General features: G+C 33.8%; 2 protein-coding genes and 2 non-coding genes across 4 annotated transcripts; 3 read left to right on the top strand and 1 right to left on the bottom strand.

The window, feature by feature from the left end:
• The first annotated feature begins 346 nt into the window (after positions 1-346).
• LOC120637645 (tRNA N(3)-methylcytidine methyltransferase METTL6) lies at positions 347-4557 on the top strand. Its single transcript, XM_039909558.1, has 6 exons — positions 347-1194; positions 1494-1655; positions 2666-2695; positions 3592-3625; positions 3894-3946; positions 4507-4557. Coding segments are annotated over exons 1-3 (837 nt in total). The 5' UTR covers positions 347-520; the 3' UTR covers positions 2667-2695; positions 3592-3625; positions 3894-3946; positions 4507-4557.
• On the top strand, positions 3742-3829 carry LOC120623565. Its single transcript, XR_005658721.1, has one exon. It is a non-coding gene; the product is annotated as a small nucleolar RNA snR60/Z15/Z230/Z193/J17 (small nucleolar RNA).
• LOC120623566 lies at positions 4358-4444 on the top strand. Its single transcript, XR_005658722.1, has one exon. It is a non-coding gene; the product is annotated as a small nucleolar RNA snR60/Z15/Z230/Z193/J17 (small nucleolar RNA).
• Positions 4558-13301: 8744 nt separating the features above from the next.
• Positions 13302-21576, bottom strand: LOC120637643 (probable ribosome production factor 1). Its single transcript, XM_039909557.1, has 6 exons — positions 21376-21576; positions 20805-20928; positions 19610-19773; positions 17435-17639; positions 14472-14617; positions 13302-13509 (listed from the first exon to the last, which is right to left on the bottom strand). The coding sequence occupies exons 1-6, from the start codon at positions 21399-21401 to the stop codon at positions 13332-13334; spliced, it is 843 nt and encodes a 280-aa protein (XP_039765491.1). The 5' UTR covers positions 21402-21576; the 3' UTR covers positions 13302-13331.
• Positions 21577-23475: the final 1899 nt, after the last annotated feature.

Below are 23475 nucleotides of genomic sequence, written 5' to 3'. Positions count from 1 at the left end.
GTGTTAAATTTAAAAACGTGAAATATGCATATTGTTAGTGCTCTTAATAAATATTTATTTAAACATAAACATAAATAAATAAACATATTGGGCTTTAAAACATCTTCAATTTACAAAATTGGTAGTCCAATAAAGTATATATTCAGTATACTCTCAGTTCAATATTTAACAATAAAATTAGAGTATTTCAAAATCGCTGAACAATTGGCTGTACGGTGCCTACCTTTGCCTTTTTACGACGGGAAATAATAAATCAGAAAAAAGTGTCACTGAAGTTTAACGTGAGTTTTACTAATCTGTGGTTTTACTGTTTGCTTGATTTGACGGTTGGGCGTTGACGTTTCAAACTTCCAACTTTCACGTTTCATTTCTGTGTTGGACACTGGGCTAATTGTAGCATAATGAACGATTTTTATTTCTTTAATTTCTAATTATTGAAATATGTGCAAGATTACATTTAGTGTGTCCAGTTCGTTTCAAAATACGTGGTAAATATTAGATCTACAAAATATCATACAAGATGGAAACCGATGAAATTATGAGGGCGAATGGCGATGTCTTCATGCATCGTTTGAAGGAATTGACAGATGAGGAAAAACAACTTTTGGAGTCTCAAAACTCTAGAATCATACCATATGGGAAAGCTCAAAAGTTAGAAAAGGAAGCCAAAAAGCACTGGGATTTGTTTTACAAGAGAAATGAAACAAAATTCTTTCGAGATCGTCATTGGACCACGCGTGAGTTTCAAGAGCTTATTAACTTCGATTCTGATGTTGAAATATCCTTTTTAGAGCTTGGGTGTGGCGTTGGGAATATGATATTTCCATTGGTAAAGGAAGGATTTACAAATTTTTACTTCTACGCGTGCGATTTTTCCCCACGTGCTGTCGAGTTTGTCAAAGCGAACAAATTGTTTGATGCTAATAGAATGAAGGCATTCTGCGCTGATTTGACCACTGACGATTTGTTCGATAATATAGAAGAAGGTACCGTGGATATAGCGAGTTTGATTTTCGTATTATCTGCCATACACCCAACCGCGTGGTCCCAAGTCGCTGAGGTTGCATACCGAGCAATAAAACCTGGAGGCGTGCTGTTATTCAGAGACTACGGGAGGTACGACATGGCACAATTAAGATTTAAACCCGGCCGCAAGATCGCGGATAATTTTTACATGAGGCATGATGGAACAAGGTATATTTACTACATTAATTAATTGTTGCTCTGTAAGTTGCCCATAGTTTTGGTTGAAGATATATTTAATCACGATTAAAATTCACGTGGTAAGGAATGAGACTAATCCTGTCGAATTAGTGATCTTTATCCACAATAGCATCAAAAAAAGCTGCTATTGCACTGTTCTAATGCAGTTTCCAATTACAATTTACTGATACCAATTTTGCTTGTTTGGGGGCAATATAAGGGCTCTGTTGATTAAGAATTGTATTTTGCAATAACAAGTAATATTGGTCTAAACTTTACTGAATTTTCAGGAGTTATTACTTCACCGAAGAAGAACTATCGAATTTATTTGAAAAGCCTGGTTTTGAGATCCTCATGAACACATATGTGTTGCGGAGAACTGTAAATGTCAAGGAAGGGATTAATGTGCCTCGCATATTTGTACAAGGCAAATACAGAAAGCCTTTCGCGTGGTAAGAAATCTTGTTTCATTAATAACTAGATTATAATGTCCTATTCTTTTTAAATGTCATTACTTCTTCACTTTAAGGATACATCTGTGCAGCAACCATAGAAGTATCTATTATTAAATACATATTACATGTAATGTATGCATCAAATGTGCCATCTATGTGCCTATTTGATTAAAGAGACAATACAATTAAAATGAACATTGTGTCATTGTGATCAATGGATCATCTCTGTAGCTCTGTGTTGCAGCACTGTGGCAGTAGATACATACCTGCTAAGGAATACTGCAATGCTGATTTGTAGAATGGACGTATAGAAGTGATAATTTCTCTAATTAAGTTAATACTCTTAATTTCAGTTTCCATACAATCCTAGCAAAGTTTTATGACTTGAAATCTAATTACATGTTTGTGTTTAATATTATCAAAGATTTACTATTTTTCTGTCTGTGTTGTAATCTATGCCCCTTTTTTTTCATTGCCTTGATCCTATATTAAATGGGGTAGGTACAACATGTCTAAAATGCCAGTGGATGTTGTGGTTGCCACTGCTTATATGTTTACGATAATAATGTCTAATTTCACTGATTTAAGTTTACCAATTACATAGTTTATCAAGACAAATCCCCTTTTCTCACCAATTACATAGTTTATCAAGACAAATTTCAGAGAGATTTACTTCGAAACTTTACACAATCAATGAATGAATACACTTTTATTGTACACCGAAGAAAAGACGTAGATACAGAGATATAAATACATAGCAAGAGAGTACAATTTGGTGGCCTTATCGCTACATAGCGAATTCTTCCAGGCAACCAATGCGTAAAAGGAAAAAACAATCTATAATCTATTCCAAACTATATCTTTTTATCAAATGATGAAAAATGCTAACCATTGAGATTACCATGATTTGCATGTATATTAGCTCTATCTGAATACATTTTAGGTTATTGTAACTGGTGCTTTCTTTTCCTATGACATCATTTTGACATTCAAATTTCTTGTTACAGAACAAAGTGATGAGAAAAAATTACAGTGAGGTATGTAAATATATTTTTTGATATTTATTATTATTTTTTTTTGACAATATATGCTAGGAACACATTTGCAGCATGGCACACGTTAAATAGAGATGTTGACGTTAAATAGAGATGTGACAAGTGTTAATGGAGATGCACTCACTGGTTGATAGAGCAATCAGTTAATTAAGAAATTAGTAAATTGATTCCAATACAAAGAAATCTAATTAGTTTTGGAAGTCAAAGTCAATTGTTAGATAAGAAATGAATGCCTTTTTTGTTAATGTTACTGGTAAAATGCTAAGGGAAAAATAGATTTGGGTAGGAACTCAAATCTTATCTATTTTTGCATGGTTCCTGATAACTTTCCAAGTTTTATTAATATGTTCGTTAGTAAACATTTTGTATAATTTACTTGAATTGCTCAAAACTTAATTATGTTTGTTTCCTACTTTTTCCAACATTTGCTATTTTACTAACAGCAAAAAATGAATGCCAGTCACTATGATAATGTGTCAAATATACTATTTTACACACATACACTATATGAGCAATTCATTGGATATCAAAAATATGGTTTGAGTATGAGTTTTATTATTTGTAGGTTTGAATTACATTATTTTCTGATGACAGCGCAGTGCAGCTGAAAACCTTCTGTTGCCTCACAATAGGCAATCTATTAGAATAGGGTTATTGTTATAAAGGTGTTCACTTAAATTTGTCTTTCAAAAATAGTGTAAATTTTCATTCTTTATTACTTCTTTCTTTGAGTACTAAAAATTAGATTAGGGCTCGCCAATTGTGAGGTTTGATGCAATATACATGCTTTAAAAGCATACTGAATTAAATTTTATACACCGTTTTACTTTGTAGTTATTATCAAATTATAATTCCTTTGGAATTGTTATGATTTACAGGTATGTATCCTGGCCAAGGAAAGGTTATTTCCAGGTAAGCCTGATTTTAAAAATATTTTTTGTTATTTAACTCTTATTATGAAACTTCAGTATTTTTTAATATTTTTTACAGCGAAATTACCACCAATAAATAATATATTTTTCTTGATAAGAAAACTGAATGATGACTTCATAGTTCATCTGAGTTACCTTGATGTATAACAAAGCTCATGTCTTTCGCTCCTATCTGATGTTACATTCTAGAGAATAATTATAAAAGTACACTATAAAATTCATTTTCACTTAGTTTTATGTACTTTCAGATTTGTTTCACGTTGGAAACCATTGGAAGAAAGAACAACTTGAAGTATCAAAAGTAAGATTTTTGCATTTGTTAAGCAATGGAATGTTCCCTGAAATTTGAATTATTTAAAATTAGCTTAAAGGAAAATGATGTGTTCTAAAAGTTAAGACAAAAAGTCCTGGATAGGAAATATTATCCTGCAATAAAGTTTTAATCCTGATATGTTAGGTTTAAGGAATCTTAGTCCAGGGCATCCAATTTTTTATAAGGTCCTACAGTTAGTGCTCAAAGTCTGAAGAAAATTTACAATCATCATTAGCCCTTTGTGGGCACAATACTTAAAGCAAAGAATTGTCAAAGTTGATTTTATTGATGCATTTTCACTAATGTGGTCGCGACATTACATTCCCGCATTTTCCTTTATTTTATATATTTTCAAGTGTCAATAAAAAAAAAAAAATTATATATTTCAATGACCACCTATCTAATCGTATGATGACTTCATAGTTCATCTGAGTAACCTTGATGTATAACATAGCTCATGTCTTTCGCTCCTATCTGATACTTATCTAAACGTCACATGAGATATACTGTCGTAAACTGCGCGTTATACATTTTAATGGTTTTTTCAGGATATTGTTATACTTGTACACCAGTTTCCTCAAGGGATATAAAATAAAGAAGAAAGAAAAAGAAGAAACGGTATGAAAATATATTTTATAAGCTTTTCAGAATTTATAATGTGGCAAACTTATTTGTAATACACTGAACTCCCATTCCGCATCACGCCATATCACGTCTCGTGTGTCAAATAAAAGCCAGGATTTTCTTATATATATAACATTCTTACTTTTTATTAATATCCAAAAAATCCTCAATGAGTTTTAGTGTATTACAAGTATGCATGACATTTGAGAACTAACGAACAATTTAATTTATTAGCACAAAAACATTCACATGATGAACACAGATAGGGACATCAAAGTACATAATGCTGATAGCATAACTATCTCAACTGATTCTTAAATAGTGGAAACTACAAAGAAACTTATGTTGTGCATCTTATTGAAATTACATACTCTTTTTTATAGATATACAGATTTACAATAAACAGCAAAGGTTTATCTACTGGCGTCACTGGAATTGGCTTGAGAAAAAGGTGTGTTTTAAACTATGTAATATAATGTGATCAATGTTAAATGCTTAAGTTTGCTATTTTAACGCCATTCCTTAAACTGCAACTTCAGAATTACCATCTTACTACCACTACAATTTACAGTAATAATTGTAAATAAAAGATGATAAAGAAAAGAAAGGTAAAAGAACTTTCTTGGAGAAAGAACTAACCCTTGGGTAGGCAGTGCTTATACGAAAATACTCTAGATTTGAGTAAGCGTATTTTATCATTTTATATCTGATTCCTTGTAGAACATCCTACTGATAGCAAACATTTATATGATGATTTTAGATAGGGACATCTGATTATGATGCTGTTTACATAACTATCCACACTGATATTTACTTTGAACCCCAATATACTTCAATCTGAGAAAAGATGCCATGTAAACTGAGTTGTCTGTTACAGGTACAAGAACAAAAGAAGTGCATGAGATTTAACAGACATGAAGGTTAGTTCTGTTATTTGACAATTGATACACTATATTTTTTATAAATCGACTGCCTCATTGGTCTAGCATGTACGAGTGCAGATTACAAGGTCCTAGGTTCGATCCCCGGCCAACGAATATTATTGGGTTTTGCTATCAGGAAAACCTTAGTAAATTTATAATCCAGACTTTGGATATTGACGGTGATTAAACTCCGTGCCTCGAATGGCAAGTTTAGCATGCTCCTGATTTTTCGTATCGTATTGAGGCTGCAGTCTCATCGGACTATGAGAGTCCACATTTGTTGTGAAAAATCTCTGGAGATGGATGAAATTTGTATAAATAATATGATGACCGAAAAGCATAGTTCACCTGATAAGTTATGACGAACAATCGTGTTCCGCTGTCTGAAATTATCAGATTTCAAGTATATTTATTTTGTTAAATTATAAACAGATGTTTATTTATTTTCTCAATTTTACAGAAATCAAGTTCGTCCAACATCGCGTTGCTGTAAAAAGTAAGTTTAGACATTTATTCATTGCTTCTTTTATAACATGTACTTGCAGAATCAAATTTGTTTGAAAATTTCAATTGAAAAAGCTTTCGCATTTCTAATGTTACTAAGGACTTTTTGTCACGAAAAACACTCCCCACGTTGAGTTTGCTAGGTGGATAGATCTATGTTTAGTCTGATTTCACTTGCATGATGACCAGACCTTCAGGTCTCCCTCAACAGAGAGAACCCAATAACCATGTTGACCAACACACGCGTCTGATTTGTTATTAAAACGATAATATTAAATGCTTTATTACTGTTATTACAAGGTTTAATTTTTTTTACAGCTCTCCACAAATCCATGCATCAGGCCGACAAAATCAAGATGTGATTTCTAGATTGTTGGTAAGTACACAATAAATATTTTCAATATTATGAAATGCTTTAAAATAAAAAACAGATTAATTAATGTACAACTAAATGATGACCAGACCTTCAGGTCTCCCTCAACAGAGAGAACCCAATAACCATGTTGACCAACAAACGCGTCTGATTTCGCTATTGGAATAAAAATAAAATATGCTTTATTACTGTGAATAAAAATTTTGATTTATTTCCAGCAACCCACAGATAAATAAATATGGAAAATTACAAGTTAATTCGATACAATATGTGGTAAGTTTATAAATAATGATTATTTTCAATATTTAGCATCTAAAGATTTATTTAAATGAGTATATTAACAACACATATTATGTGTTGTCCGATTCAAACTTTATGTTATTGCTGAAGTTAGCTGCGAGTGTAGCTTCGCGCCGATAGGTGGCCACCTGTACTGTCCCGCTTATGCCGAATATTGCATTCTGCACACCGAAACTCACGATTTTCGAGTAGGCATTAAGTTTTATTCGGTCTATACTAAATGATGACTTTATGAGGTCTCTGATGAGGTCTACAAAGATAACCCAATAACCATGTTGAGCAACACATATTTCTGAGTATGGTATTTGGAACTGTAAATGCATAAAATATGGTTTTTTTACTGTAAATACAAATTTTTACTTTACTTTCAGCACCTCACACAAAAATGTACATAGAGAATGGCAGAAAATGAAATATAAATTTGGTAAGTTCGACAAAAATGTTTATTATTAAAAAATAGTAATTAAAGCTTAAGTCAATATAAGTAATTAGTTATATTTTGTAATACTTAATGATGATTTGTTGAGGTCACTGATTAGGTCTGCCTAAATAAGGCACCTTAATCATGTAGAAAAACACAAGTGTCTGATTGTTTTTATTGAAACTGATATTAGTATAAATTGGTTCTTAAATAGTTTTATTTACCTATTTTTTTATTTCTTTCAGGAATTCTGAAAACTGGATGCAGTATAAAAATGAAAATTAAAGTCACAAAATAAATGGTAAGTTGATAAAAACAATCATCCCCATGTAAAATTATAAATAAGAAATTTGCTGGTGTGCTCTTTCACGCAGCGACGAAGCCACTGATAATGTACATTCTTTTCTTTGTAACTTTTCTTGTAATGTAAATTATCTTTTCATTACTTGTTAGTGTAAAGTAAGTTTTAATTTATAAATAAACAAGTTTAAGATTGTATTTTTAATTTAAAATTAATTTTAAAGAGTGCTAGAGCATATATATTTGTACTAATTAGAACATTCACATAGAGATGGTAGGAAAACTAATTTTCAATATAAATATGTATAGCTTAAAAAGTAGATTACAATTTTGTGATTATCATGTTTCCTGTGGGAAAGGACAACACTTCTTTAAGACCATTTATGTAATCTAAAAAGCAACATTCGAATGATGACCAGACCTGCAGGTCTCCCTCAACAGAGAGAACCCATTAACCATGTTGACCAACACACGCGTCTGATTTTGCTACTAAAAATTGAAATAAGTATAATTTAATTATTACTGTGTAAATATCAGCTTTTATTTATTCCAGAGCCTTGCAAATGGTTACGAAAGCTACTAATATAGAAATTTAACCCTAAGAATAAATTATTAACTCTCAAAAGGACGTTAAGATTTGGTGAGTGGAGAATAATGATTATTTTTTGTTACCCATTATGATGATTTGATGATTGATACCTGCTCATTAACACGCTGACTGCTGCCTAACATTAACAAATACGGTACACGAGTGCGGCAGGATTACACGCTAGGCGTGTTTTCAGCACTGGTGAAGCGTATTCGAAACAGGCGCTACGAGCATGCGGCCCCACACGCCTGGCGTGTTTAAACTTATCGCGACAGCTATGCGGCCTTTACGCAACAGGTGTGTTATTACATCACTCGTATTTTCTCATTTATTTATTGAACAACATGAAAACCCAACACTTGTCGCATTTGAATAGCAATTTGTATTTTTTTTTTGGATAAAATAGAATAAAACTTTAATGTAGTCAACACAGATTTTCTTTTTTTCAAAAATAATCATTTTCTAAAGAGCTTTAACACGTTGGCTGCTGAAAACACAACGTTTGTGTTTGAAAACTATGTAACGCGTGTGCGGCTCGAACACGCTAGGCGTGTTAAAATAAATGTACCTACAAGGATGCGGCCGAACACGCTGGGCGTGTTTTTCCGGCGTTCTGCGAGTGCGGCAAACACAAACGCTGTGTTGTTTAAATATACTGTTAGAGCGGCCTTTACGCAACAAGTGTGTTATACGTTACCGCAAGTACGTTTTATTAAATATTAGTTAAACGTTAACGCAATTACGTTTTATTATATATTAGACAATATACCTACTTATAATTCGTTGTTTTGTGAGTTATCTAATCGTTATACATGAGTGTTTTTCTTAATAATTCCCATGCCATCGAGAGAATCGACCATCACACGTATAACTAACAAGTTCATATAAAAAACATGTTTTCGACCAAATATTTGCAACAATAGTATAATACCATCGATCACTAAATAATACCCACCTAGATAATTGCATTGTTTTAAAATATTTTATAGGGACGCGAAATAGATATTGATATCGATATAGGATCGTCGTCCTATATTTTAGCATACTCTACAATGTTTTTCTGCAATAAAGGTATCCGCAACATAAGTTTGACGTCTATTTGTATATTATTTAATATTTGTACGCCTGAGTTCGCCTGCACTATTTTCATTGGTATTGGTATCGTCAATAATTTATTTTATAAATATCGGTTTGCATTCCATTATACCGACAGAATTACAAAACGATGCATCCGCATCCTTATTTTTTCTTATCGTCTTAAATAAACGTTATCGGTGCGGCCAGCGGTACCAATAAACTACTCAGGAATGAGTTACTATTGTTTCGAATTTAAAAGTAAATTTAACAATGGTTCTGTATATTTACTCGAAGGATTATTATATTTAAAATGCATATTATTTTAAAATTTGCTTCTTTGTCGGCAATCCGCATTCGTATGTAAGTAGGTATTTAATACTGTTTTTTTACTTATTTATTTATCATGATTCGTAAATGACATTCACAAGTTACACACAGGTTGACGTTGCCGCGATTTTGAATATAGTAAAATAGTGTACCTACCAGATGTAAAGCCACTATATTTAAAGCTCTTTAGAAAATGATTATTTTTGAAAAAAAGAAAATCTGTGTTGACTACATTAAAGTTTTATTCTATTTTATCCAACAAAAAAATACAAATTGCTATTCAAATGCGACAAGTGTTGGGTTTTCATGTTGTTCAATAAATAAATGAGAAAATACGAGTGATGTAATAACACACCTGTTGCGTAAAGGCCGCATAGCTGTCGCGATAAGTTTAAACACGCCAGGCGTGTGGGGCCGCATGCTCGTAGCGCCTGTTTCGAATACGCTTCACCAGTGCTGAAAACACGCCTAGCGTGTAATCCTGCCGCACTCGTGTACCGTATTTGTTAATGTTAGGCAGCAGTCAACGTGTTAAATATAGTGGCTTTACATCTGGTAGGTACACTATTTTACTATATTCAAAATCGCGGCAACGTTAACCTGTGTGTAACTTGTGAATGTCATTTACGAATCATGATAAATAAATAAGTAAAAAAACAGTATTAAATACCTACTTACATACGAATGCGGATTGCCGACAAAGAAGCAAATTTTAAAATAATATGCATTTTAAATATAATAATCCTTCCAGTAAATATACAGAACCATTGTTAAATTTACTTTTAAATTCGAAACAATAGTAACTCATTCCTGAGTAGTTTATTGGTACCCTGGCCGCACCGATAACGTTTATTTAAGACGATAAGAAAAAATAAGGATGCGGATGCATCGTTTTGTAATTCTGTCGGTATAATGGAATGCAAACCGATATTTATAAAATAAATTATTGACGATACCGATACCAATGAAAATAGTGCAGGCGAACTCAGGCGTACAAATATTAAAAAATATACAAATAGACGTCAAACTTATGTTGCGGATACCTTTATTGCAGAAAAACATTGTAGAGTATGCTAAAATATAGGACGACGATCCTACATCGATATCAATATCTACTTCGCGTCCCTATAAAATATTTTAAAACAATGCTATTATCTAGGTGGGTATTATTTAGTGATCGATGGTATTATACTATTGTTGCAAATATTTGGTCGAAAACATGTTTTTTATATGAACTTGTTAGTTATACGTGTGATGGTCGATTCTCTCGATGGCATGGGACTTATTAAGAAAAACACTCATGTATAATGATTAGATAACTCACAAAACAACGAATTTTAAGTAGGTATACTGTCTAATATATAATAAAACGTGATTGCGTTAACGCTTAACTAATATTTAATAAAACGTACTTGCGGTATATTTAAACAACACAGCGTTTGTGTTTGCCGCACTCGCAGAACGCCGAAAAAACACGCCCAGCGTGTTCGGCCGCATCCTTGTAGGTACATTTATTTTAACACGCCCAGCGTGTTCGAGCCGCACACGCGTTACGTAGTTTTAAAACACAAATGTTGTGTTTTCAGCAGCCAACGTGTTAAGCTATATCTATTAACTAGATTTAAAGAAAAAAAAAATCATCCTAGTAAAACGACGTATTTTTTGTGAATTTTGACCTGCCTAGTTTTAGTATAACTCTTCAATGGACGCATTATTAGTTAAGCTCTTAATATTTCTTTGTTTATATAACGCTAAATGATGACTAGACCTTCAGGTCTCCCTCAACAGAGAGAACCCAATAACCATGTTGACCAACACACGCGTCTGATAAATTATGCTATCACATTATGATCATTATTTAAGTTATTTCTTTAACACATATTTTTTTTCTTTAATTTTAGATGCTAAGTATAAGACAATGTGCTGCATATTCTGGAAATATCAGTAGTAATCACACACGTCATAAACATTTTGGTAAGTTAAGAAAATTTGTAAATTAATTATTGTTTGTTTAACATTATCATATGGAATAAACCCATTGCTGGTAATAACAAAGTTCAAAAACTGTCACACGAAAAACCTCTCTCAATAAACAAACTGCTTTTTTCTGTACTACTGCTACTATTCTTTGTACTTAATAATGGAATTCTTAGTTACATTGTATTTGCTGGCATCACTATTTTAAAAATTTATCAGTTCTCATTCCATTCAGTTCTTTATAAAAGTATTCCTGTCTAGGGTCCTTAAGGATAAAGGATGCTTTTATGTACAAAGGCACTCTGTAAGCTAGACAGAAAGCATTGTAATCGAAACTGCCAAGGTGTGCGTTCTTTGCATGCCTTGGTTATATAGATTTACTACAACTACAAAATACATAAAATATTCTGTGGTCTTATTGAAGTCTGCATGCAGCATAATAAAATGGAAACCCATGCATGTCTGCACTGTGCGGTTACACAACTGCCACCAAAAAATTATATATCGCTGTTTTACAGGTATCATTGGAGGCCCAGACTTCTCTGCTGCTTTCGTCGCTAAACAAGTCAATCGGGAAGAAGTTGTAAAATATAAAAAAAAAAATAGTTTTTACAAAGCATAGAACAGTTATGACCATATTGGAAGAAATGTTATTGGGACTAAAACTTTTAGGAGTAAAACTATCGGCGCGTTATTTTTTAAACAAGGACAAATATTTTTTTTTTACATAAGCTAATTGTAAAATTATAAAAATGTATAAGCGGAGCAGTAGGTGATTATATTAAAACTGAAAAATAAATTTGGATTTTATTTCCACTCCTTACACCCACGCCCACTTAAAAATGTCTAATAAGGCTGAACGTCCCGGGACCACGAGGCATAAACGCAAAACTGACAATCTCTAGACTCCTAGAGGAACCATGCAGCGAGAATCCCTTTTTAAGACTAGTAGCGAAAGTAAACGTGCGTCCGTTTCTCTAGGTAGAAATTTAGTACCTACGTAGAAAATTCCGTGCAGTAATATTAGGGTGGGACTGAACGAGTTCGACTGGTAGGTAATTACGTCAAGAATAATTACCATAGAAGATGCGATAGTTTCGAACCACGTTTGCGGGGATTTACGTACCCACTCTATAGGTTCCCTTTTATACTGTTGACAAATTTCCAAAGCAGAGGACAACTAGCCTAGTGGCCTCCACTATAATGGCACATGTGTAATGTAATAATAATGACTAATTAGTGACAGTACTGGCACTCGAGCCAAGCCGGCCTAAGCAGTCTACGCGGATTTATGGATTGACTTCAATAATACCTACTCCTTTTTTATTTATCACAATTGTTCTGTATTCAAGCAGTTTTGTTATAACAAAGATACCTCTACAATCCCGTCCTCCCATTTTATACGGCTCGGCTTAATATCAACAAAATTGAAGCGAACTAAAACGTGATAATGTATTAAATAAATTAGGATTTATTTCATAATTCTGAAAGATTACTCCTTTCAAATCACTGCTAATTACGATTAATAACTTTAAAATCATTCGAATGTCACGTGATACAAATATGAGGTAGTGGGTTGGTTTAAATAGTCTGTGACTATTACTGAATATTTGTTTATTGTTTTATTATAAAAAAAAGTATACCGTCTATCTAAACTCAACAAATAAATATCTAATATAAAATATACATCAAATAAGCATCTCCTTTATGCAGCGTATTATCTGTGAAAGTTTACACTCTTAACATAGGTGGCACTAAACTAGCACTTCTCCCATTAGTTGCCCGCTGAATTTACTCACTTTATGTACTCTTTACACACAATATATATTCCCCGCTACTCAGGCAATGGGATCCCAGAATATAGATGACACGTCAACATAGTTCAAACAATTTAAAAAGGAAGTCTTTATGTTAGAATGAAATATAGATTCTCTTACAGCAACATTAATTTTATTCGTTTATAAAAAGAACCGTCTTCTCGACGTCTCCATCTGGTGTCTCCTGCCCGCTATGATCCATTCGTAGTCCCCGCGCTTCGAGTCAAAGGTGCCCTGCTGCAGGGAAATCAACTTCAGCGTAAACCTCGGCCCCAGTTCTAGCAGCTTTGCGCGTTTGCCGTCTGTTGTGAATTGGTACCTGGAATAAAGACTTTAAATTAGGTATCATCATCATCTTTATACAGCATCTGGATAAAATCTGTTCCTTATATTTGTTCCTTTCCTTACATAACTCATAGGAGAGGTCTGAAGATACACTGTCAAAGACAAAAATTATCTTTATTTAAGTAGGTCCATAGATGGCGCTTTTGATGCTTAAAATATGTGTACATGGTAAGGAGATGATGGCGGTAACCACATTTATAATCTTAAAACTTAAGCTACGAGGGTTTCTGACGCACCTTTGTCTAAGAAGCCCACAACAAACTTAGCCGGGTGTTCTTTTTGCTATCACCATCTCACATTTCAAATTATTATTATTACCACTGGAAAGGCTGCTGTTACGCGAATGAGATTTAAGTCTAGTTTACACTAGGCGGCCGAGTCGGAAAGCACTCGACCAATATAAACGAAAGGTCAAGTAAACTGGGCCGAGTACTTAGTTGCTGAGCCGGTTTGTACCCGCAACATTTATTTTACTAATGTTTGTTTTACTGAACCCATTTTGCTAGACCAAGCTGTTGTCTAAAAGTAAACCTTGTTTTAATGGCGTGGGTCATATTTGACATCCGATTGGCGCAGTTAGCGGCGACCCTGCTTTCAGAATCCAATTCCCACATGTTTGTGTGATAAACATGAATGTTATTCAGTGTCTGGGTGTTTATCTGTATATTATAATGTATGCATGTATATTACTTATAAAAATATTTATCAGTCCCATAACACAAGCTACTCTTACTTTGGGGCAAGATGGCGATATGTGTATTGTCGTAGTATATTTATTTATTATTTTATATTTATATTTATATTTCACCTATAACGTCCCACAGCTGCGTATTGGCCTCGCATCTAATAAAGACTGTTTTAAAGCATAAACCCACCACGCCGCTCAAGTGCGGGTCGGTGGGCTGATCTGAACTATAGAAGAACAAAACCACTTACCGATGGTGCCTGAAGAAGATGTAGTCCCGCTGGTTGTGGAAGGTGACGACGCGGCGGCCACGGAACTGTGGTTCGTAGTGGAACAGGGCGCCGAGCATGCGGCCAACTGTCAAGCCCAGCCGGGTGCTGAAGTTGTTAAGAACTACCTGCAACAAAGCATGCCAAGCTTCAATAAGCAAATAAGCTAATAAAAATACTAGGCTCTGTTAGTCAGATTTTGTTTTTTAGTGCATCAATATTATTGTTTCTTTTTCTTTTTGTATATTTAGTTTCTCTTTTCGTGCACATCTTCATTTAGCGCGACTTGAATAGTTATTAACACGTTGACTGCTGCCTAACATTAACAAATACGGTACACGAGTGCGGCAGGATTACACGCTAGGCGTGTTTTCAGCACTGGTGAAGCGTATTCGAAACAGGCGCTACGAGCATGCGGCCCCACACGCCTGGCGTGTTTAAACTTATCGCGACAGCTATGCGGCCTTTACGCAACAGGTGTGTTATTACATCACTCGTGTTTTCTCATTTATTTATTGAACAACATGAAAACCCAACACTTGTCGCATTTGAATAGCAATTTGTATTTTTTTGTTGGATAAAATAGAATAAAACTTTAATGTAGTCAACACCGATTTTCTTTTTTTCAAAAATAATCATTTTTTAAAGAGCTTTAAATATAGTGGCTTTACATCTGGTAGGTACACTATTTTACTATATTCAAAATCGCGGCAACGTCAACCTGTGTGTAACTTGTGAATGTCATTCACGAATCATGATAAATAAATAAGTAAAAAAACAGTATTAAATACCTACTTACATACGAATGCGGATTGCCGACAAAGAAGCAAATTTTAAAATATTATGCATTTTAAATATAATAATCATTCCAGTAAATATACAGAACCATTGTTAAATTTACTTTTAAATTCGAAACAATAGTAACTCATTCCTGAGTAGTTTATTGGTACCGCTGGCCGCACCGATAACGTTTATTTAAGACGATAAGAAAAAATAAGGATGCGGATGCATCGTTTTGTAATTCTGTCAGTATAATGGAATGCAAACCGATATTTATAAAATAAATTATTGACGATACCGATACCAATGAAAATAGTGCAGGCGAACTCAGGCGTACAAATATTAAAAAATAAACAAATAGACGTCAAACTTATGTTGCGGATACCTTTATTGCAGAAAAACATTGTAGAGTATGCTAAAATATAGGACGACGATCCTATATCGATATCAATATCTATTTCGCGTCCCTATAAAATATTTTAAAACAATGCAATTATCTAGGTGGGTATTATTTAGTGATCGATGGTATTATACTATTGTTGCAAATATTTGGTCGAAAACATGTTTTTTATATGAACTTGTTAGTTATACGTGTGATGGTCGATTCTCTCGATGGCATGGGAATTATTAAGAAAAACACTCATGTATAACGATTAGATAACTCACAAAACAACGAATTTTAAGTAGGTATACTGTCTAATATATAATAAAACGTAATTGCGTTAACGTTTAACTAATATTTAATAAAACGTACTTGCGGTAACGTATAACACACTTGTTGCGTCAAGGCCGCTCTAACAGTATATTTAAACAACACAGCGTTTGTGTTTGCCGCACTCGCAGAACGCCGGAAAAACACGCCCAGCGTGTTCGGCCGCATCCTTGTAGGTACATTTATTTTAACACGCCTAGCGTGTTCGAGCCGCATACGCGTTACGTAGTTTTCAAACACAAACGTTGTGTTTTCAGCAGCCAACGTGTTAAGCATGTTGCAGTTACCTTAAGTGGAATCATATGTGTATCTAATACTTTATCATGTTTTTTTTTATGTTTATAGACGAGCGTTTGAGTGCAATCACGCCTGATGGTCAGCGATGATTCAGCCTAAGGTGGATCGCGCTTGCCTAGAAGATGCCTATTCACTCTTGATTTGAAGGTACTCATATTGTAGGCACTGGGGAAAATGGAAGCTGGAAGGGCATTCCAGATCCTAGCGGTGCGGATCAGAAACGAGGATGCGAAGCGCTTCATATCGTCCGCGGTATATCGACCACATAGGGATGCAGATCCTTACGGTGCCTCGCGGTTCCATGGTAAAAAGGCGAGGGGGGAACTAGATCAAATAGTTCTTGAATGTCAATGTGTTATATGTGAATCTATTGGATGTGCTTTGAATAAATAAATAAATAAGTGCGGGAAATTCCATTGGTATGCATTCGAATGGATTAGTCAAAAACTCAGATTCAAGTAACTATTCACATTGGCTGTTAGGGCATGCATTTGAAGGTACATTAAAACCAGTACAATTAAAAGGTAAATGTCATTACTTTATACACGTGTTGTGTTCCGACCAAAATACTGACTTATGGAATTGAACCCTACTTGGTTCTAAAGTGTGCTTCCAGCAAAACTAAATAGAATATAATCCTGACTAACTTCACTTATAGTATAAACTAGCGGTGTCTCTCGACTTCGTCCGCGTATAAGTCAATATTAAATGATAGACAAATGCTGCAGCGGATTTTACTTTAGAACTATTCAAGGGGAACAACTACGTCATGCATGATTTTTTTCATTGAAGTTCTCAAAAGGAAAAAAAAACCCGATTTTGAAACATTCTTCACTGGTGCTACGCTTCTATTGGTCTTAGCGTAGAGCCGTCCTCGAGAAATGGGCTATTCATCACTGAAATAATTTTCCTAATCAGAGTTAGAAAAATTATTCACTAGTTCCTGAGTTGTAGTATAGCATGAGAAATTGTGTTTGTTTGTTTGTACTTCCTTCACGGCAAATATCATAAATTGCGAAAGTGCATTTGATTTTTAAAAAGTGAGTTAGTTGAAAAAATAGAAAGTAAGATAGGCAACAAACGGTTCCCACAGGAGTTGTAAAAAACCTTAATAAATGCGGACAACAGTATAAAATAGGGTTAAAAAACTACTTACCTCAGGTCTATGTGTCGTGATTTCCTTATGATCCTTGTTAAGTTCCTTAGTTATTTTACAACTGGATAGTCTGAAATGCGCAGTGGGTCCATTTGGGAGATGGATCAGTAGGAATCCATTTGGCTGCTTCTGATTCTCGTTAACTATTATGACATCTGTTACTTGTTCCCTGATCGCCGACTGGATTATTCTTTTCACTGAGGACCTGGAAAACCAAATGAACGGGTAAAATATGAATACAATTTTACTTTACACCACAGAGAAAATTCATAAACATAAAATAAAATGAAATAAAAATTGCCTTTATTCTGTGACTAAATAAATTGTTGCTTATACACTACTAGTTACGCAATCTATTATTTTATTATTTGATATTTACTCCTAAAAAAATTTCATACAACATTGTAACTCCAGCGCGCTTAGTCAGACTATCCTTGGACATAGGCCTCTTCTAGAATTCTCACTGTCTCAGGCTATTCTGCGCCATCATTTTGCATAAACATACAACAACAAAAAAATACAAAGGATGTTAAATCTAAGATGTTTACAGAACCTGATAGGCGTCAAGGCAGTTATGTTAAACCTACACCCCTAAACGGTTTCTACACAGCATGGTATCGGAACGCTAAAGACCAGTTGCAGAAGAGGGCTGTTCTTGCAATATATAAAATGGGCCCCAGAGTCTTTAAGAGGTTAAAATTATAACGGTGTATAATCAATACATATTTGAAATTGGAATTTAATCAATGAACTGTAACAATATTAATATTACATAAAATTAGTAATTCATTTAAGGGTAATTGTATATAATTTTATAGCAGATTACCTAAATGCTTAAGATGTCTCTGAATAAGTTCAAAGATTATATAAAACTTAAGCTTATAGAAAAATCCTTCTATAATATTAAGTATTACGTGTATCATAAAAAAGCTTACGTATTAATTACTCTAACTTCGTAGCTAAATATTAACCTGGCTAAGTAAACTAAAACCTTTTTGAATTAACATGTAACCTAATATAAATTCATAAATGTAACCTAAAATGTAATACTGTTACTATTAATCCCTACTAATATTATAAATGTAAATGTAAGTTTGTTTGTTACGCTTTCACGCAAAAACAACTAAACCGATCATCACGAAACTTTGTACACATATTTATCTCGAAATTCAGCTCAGTTCTCTCGGGAGAGGGGATGATAGTGTTTGAAGATTTTACACCAGGCTTAGCTATCCTGAATACATAAAGTGCTGCCACATTTATGAGGCACATGCCTTTCGAAAAACAAAAACAAAAGCGGACGAAGTCGCGGGCATCAGCTAGTAAACTTTAAATAAAGAAATTTTTTATTCTTTCTTTCTTTTTTTTAGTTGCAACACACTTTAGTTCTGGACTTTTGCATTGACAATCTAAGACAAGCATCAATATGGGTATGATAGGGCCTTTGATTGTTATGCAGCATGTACCACATGTACATGCAGGCGTCTAATGTTGTTAAACCTACCAAGGTTCATCACAAAGTTATTAAATAATAGAAAAATATATATAACAGAATACAAATAGCACAAAATAAATTACATAAAGTCTTATTCCACTATGATTTTCTAACACAAACAAATATAATATACAAGGAAACAAAATTACTTTATATTAGCCAAACCTATATCTATAATACTGCTTTATACATTCGGAAAATACTAAATAACGTTTACAAAAAAAATTCAAGTACAAAAACGGGCTTTACGACAGGCAAATCACCTCTTATTACATCACAAACCTCAAACTAATACTTATGGCGACAAAAATATTATTTTTGAAGGAGCGCAGATTTATAATACTGCCATCTGATATAAAAGAAGCTAAATCTAAGTTTATTTTTAAGAAAAAAATAAAATTCTACTTGATAAATAATATGTCAGTATAAGTAGTTTCCAGTAAACAATGATCTTTATTTAAGTCGTATGTTTTTGCTTGGTAATATTTGTGAAACTACCAGATTGTACGCACATTTTCGTTTAGCTGCATTAAGTTATGCTTTATAGATTTATATGTATCTTCTATAGTGTACGCTCACAACATGTTTTATTTTTAACTTTAATGTTTTCTCAACTAAGCGAATTTTTTGTAATTCTTTTGAGAAATAAAGATCTTAAACCAAATATTAATATATTTTACCTTTGTCTGTACCGTGACAACGAATTAGGTATCATCCTACTGAGCTCCTTGCCAAATGTTCTAGTCTTAGAGTGTGGGTTGTCAGAGTATGTTATCAAAACCTTTGGCTCATATGAGTTCTCAAAGTATGATGACATTTCATCCAGTTCCATATCTTTTTGTGCCTGTAAACAAACAAACAAATTGTAGTTATTGCCACAGTAATGAAATAAAAAATAAATAAATATACTTCAACAATACACACATCGCAATCTAGTTCCTAAGTAAGCGTATCTTGTGTTATGGGTACTAAGATGACTGATGAAAATTTTTAGGAATAATATACACAAATACACTGAAATACATTCAGGTTCATCACACAAACATTTTTCAGTTGTGGGAATCAAAACCTAGGACTCGGCAAGCAGTGTTGCATGTTATAGAAGCGGTGATAACACAGTAGGTAGAAGCTCGACCTGGTTTTTTGGGCGCCCAGTTGAATCCCAGCACGCACCTCTAACTTTTTTAAGTTATGCGTGTTTTAAGTAATTATAATATTACTTGCTCCAATGGTCAAGGAAAAAATCGTGAGGAAACGTGCATGCCTCAGTGTTCCTCATAATGTTCTAAAAGGTTTTTACCAATTTGTAATTGGCCAGCGTGGTGGACTACTGCCTTAACCCCTTTTCATTGTGTGAGGAGACCTGTGCTCTGTAGTGGGCCAGAAATGGGTTGATGTGATGATGATCAAGATGACGTTATAGTTATAATCGTTGAGATGAATATTTCAACAATAGGAAATATTTCACCATTTTTAAATTCACAGGGAATACAATTTTCCTTAATAAGGATAAGGATATCACAGTATATGCTTAGATAGTTTATCACATTAGCCACCAAAATAATGTTCAAAACAGTCAAGATTACGTTATTTTATTGACAGATAGATCATTCCATTATTAGATTAGAGAACATTAACAATTCAACTTTTAAGGCATAATAAGCATAGATCAAGCCTAGAACTAGTTCTGAAATTTGGTCTAAAGCCTAGATTGACCACCACTTGAAAAACTGGTTTATTAATATAATGCCCATAATAGAAGTAGAAGAAGACTCCTTGTTCTCCACTATTCATATTCCCATGATCACTATGGATATTTTGATTTTGGAAATATTATAAAATAACCTTATCACGCTAGATATTTAATTTAATTACCTCCTCTTGTTCCTCAGCCTCAACATTTGCCAACATCGTTTCATCTTTTTCTCGGAGAGATTCCAGTGTATGAGGAATTTTCTTTGGCACATCATCTCCTTCTTGCTTCTTTTCCAATTTACGTCTGCAAATAAAAACGAGGTGATCAAAAACAAAAATTGATACTTTTTTATTGTTAATTTTAATTAAGATTTCATATTGTTGAATAACAACCAAACTTTAGAACACCTTTATGTTTTATTACTTTAATACTCTAGTTATCATCATCATCATCAAACCATTAATGTCTCACTGCTATGTACTAGTCTTCTTTCTAATAGGAGAGACGGTTGTGTGTAGACCCACGATTTTAATCAAATTTTAGTCATCCAGGACGGGCGGCCTAACATTCTCTGATACGTTTACACCACCGATTTTCTAACAGCTGCTGGTACTAAGAATTTTTACAACCTCATACGAAGTTTTGCTTTAGCTAGATTAAAACTGACCAATCCAAAACCTCAGGTCACAACAAACATTTTTTTTTTAAATAAAATAACACAAGACATAACCTAAAAACATAAACACTAACTTCTTTTTATCCTTTCCACGAGCCATTTTGTTTTGTTACACGCGTAAAGCCGTAAATGTAATAATTACAATCTTTCAATTTTTATTTAATTCACTTAATATTTTATTCACTGTGATTTGATTATTTAAGGTCAACGTTTTAGCATGTTTTTGACTTTTTTTTGTGGAACAAACCGTGACCACAGACCCTTAACTTAACCTAGATACAGACAATTTAATTTGTGTATGACACAAATTGTCTTTTTCTGCATCTTAGGGGTTCAAGTTTTTTTGAGCTATTTTGATTTGTTTTTTAGTCTGTAAATTAATAGTACAGTTATGGGTGACAGCTTTTTTGATAAGGCGCTGGTCCAATGAGGACATAAACACTATATTCTTATGTTAAGACATGATCGCGATCGGACATCCATGAAATAATAATTTGTACTAAGTAGGTATATGACCCCTAATAGTAAACTGACTATCAATCCGTTACCATCTTAGACTGCCGTCCATCATAAGTTACCATTTGGTGAGATTACAGGCAAGAGCAAATTTGTAGTGTAATATAAAAAAAACATTAGTTTGGTGCCAGGGTGCAGATAACTAGGTCCATGATAACACGATTCATTTCAACTTAAAATAGATATTTCCATTGTGTGTCAATCGTTGCAATACAGAAACATATTAAGGCGTTTACAAGCAACAATATTTTTCTTAGTTAGCGACACAGGACACAATAAAATCAAAACGCTTGCAACAAGCGATTACGACAACAGATGCCCAGTGCTAGTACTGATGACGACCTCCCTGGCTCATTGGTGAGGTCCCGAGTTCGATCCCATCGGAACCAAATTTGGAATTACTCATTTCAGAATTTTCTCTGGGCTAGCTGGAAGAAGGCTTCAGTCGTTTCTTGTTGCCACCCTAAGTTCAAAGATGCTGTTAACCGATTAAGTGTTCCGGTAAGATGTCGCGCAAAAACCGATGATGTGTAAAGTTTTAATATAATTGGCCTACAGCCCTGGCCCTTACAGGTTTATCCGCTTAGACTGCATTATTACTTACCACCAGATGAACTTACCTTATAGCGAAGATAAAACTGTTGTTTATTGTTTCTATTTAGTCGCTTATACATAGGACAATTCGTGCGACAATCTGTGAGTGTCCAGTATAACTAGGAAACTAGAAAAGAAACCGTAACCAATGATTGTGGGGCTGGAAAATCTCGGAACGGAACAGAACAGAACAGAACATAACAGAACATAAAAATTTATGCACACAATTTAAAAGACCATGGACTTAAAATTAATAATTCATTCAAAGTAATTGTATATTATTTTATAACAAACTAGCTGTTTCTCGCGACTTCGTCTGCGTTTGATTTTGTTTTTTGATGTGGCATTAAATTTAGTTGTAGATCTAAAAAAAATTAAAATGTTCAGTATCGCTAAGCCTTAAATAAAATTTATAGCACAGATTTAACTAACTTCAAAGAGATAACATCTTCAATCTTCCCTTGAAACTTCTGTCTATTCTCCTCTGTACTTCTATTTTTCCCGCCATAAGTGTAACCAACAGCTGACAGTCATCACCCGAACGGCAATTATTTTACCTTGATATCAGTCAGATGTTTTATCATTCCGATCGTTGTATTATTTACTATCGATGAGTTGTATGATCGCAACAGTGTCTACGTGTGAGCGACGCCTTAGCCTTTATAGGTATAACCAACGGCAGTCAACATCCAAGCGGCAATTATCTCAGCTCGATAGCAGTCACATGTTTTATGATTCCTATCTTTTTATTGTATTTACGACGCTTTGTAACACCGGCGTGGCGGATATAACAATGCTTTGTTATGTTTTACATGTGTGAATAGCTGTTATTGTTTAGATGTTACTGTGTAAACATAGCCCACTGACACCATTGGGCTAAAGTCATACTAGGCTATAGTAATTTTACTTTATTCGACGGGACGACATCAATGCAATTAACAATTCAAATCGCACACGTAACATCAAACTCAGAGATATGTGTGTAAGTTAGAACCCGCATTCTCACCTTTGTCATACAAATGCTGTGTGCTACGTATCGAGTGACGGACACCTGCCGCTGACGC

Source organism: Pararge aegeria, chromosome 4 (assembly GCF_905163445.1).
Source record: "Pararge aegeria chromosome 4, ilParAegt1.1, whole genome shotgun sequence".
NCBI classification, from domain to species: domain Eukaryota; kingdom Metazoa; phylum Arthropoda; class Insecta; order Lepidoptera; family Nymphalidae; genus Pararge; species Pararge aegeria.
Note: the sequence above shows the minus strand (reverse complement) of the source record. Positions and strands in the feature narration are given on the sequence as shown.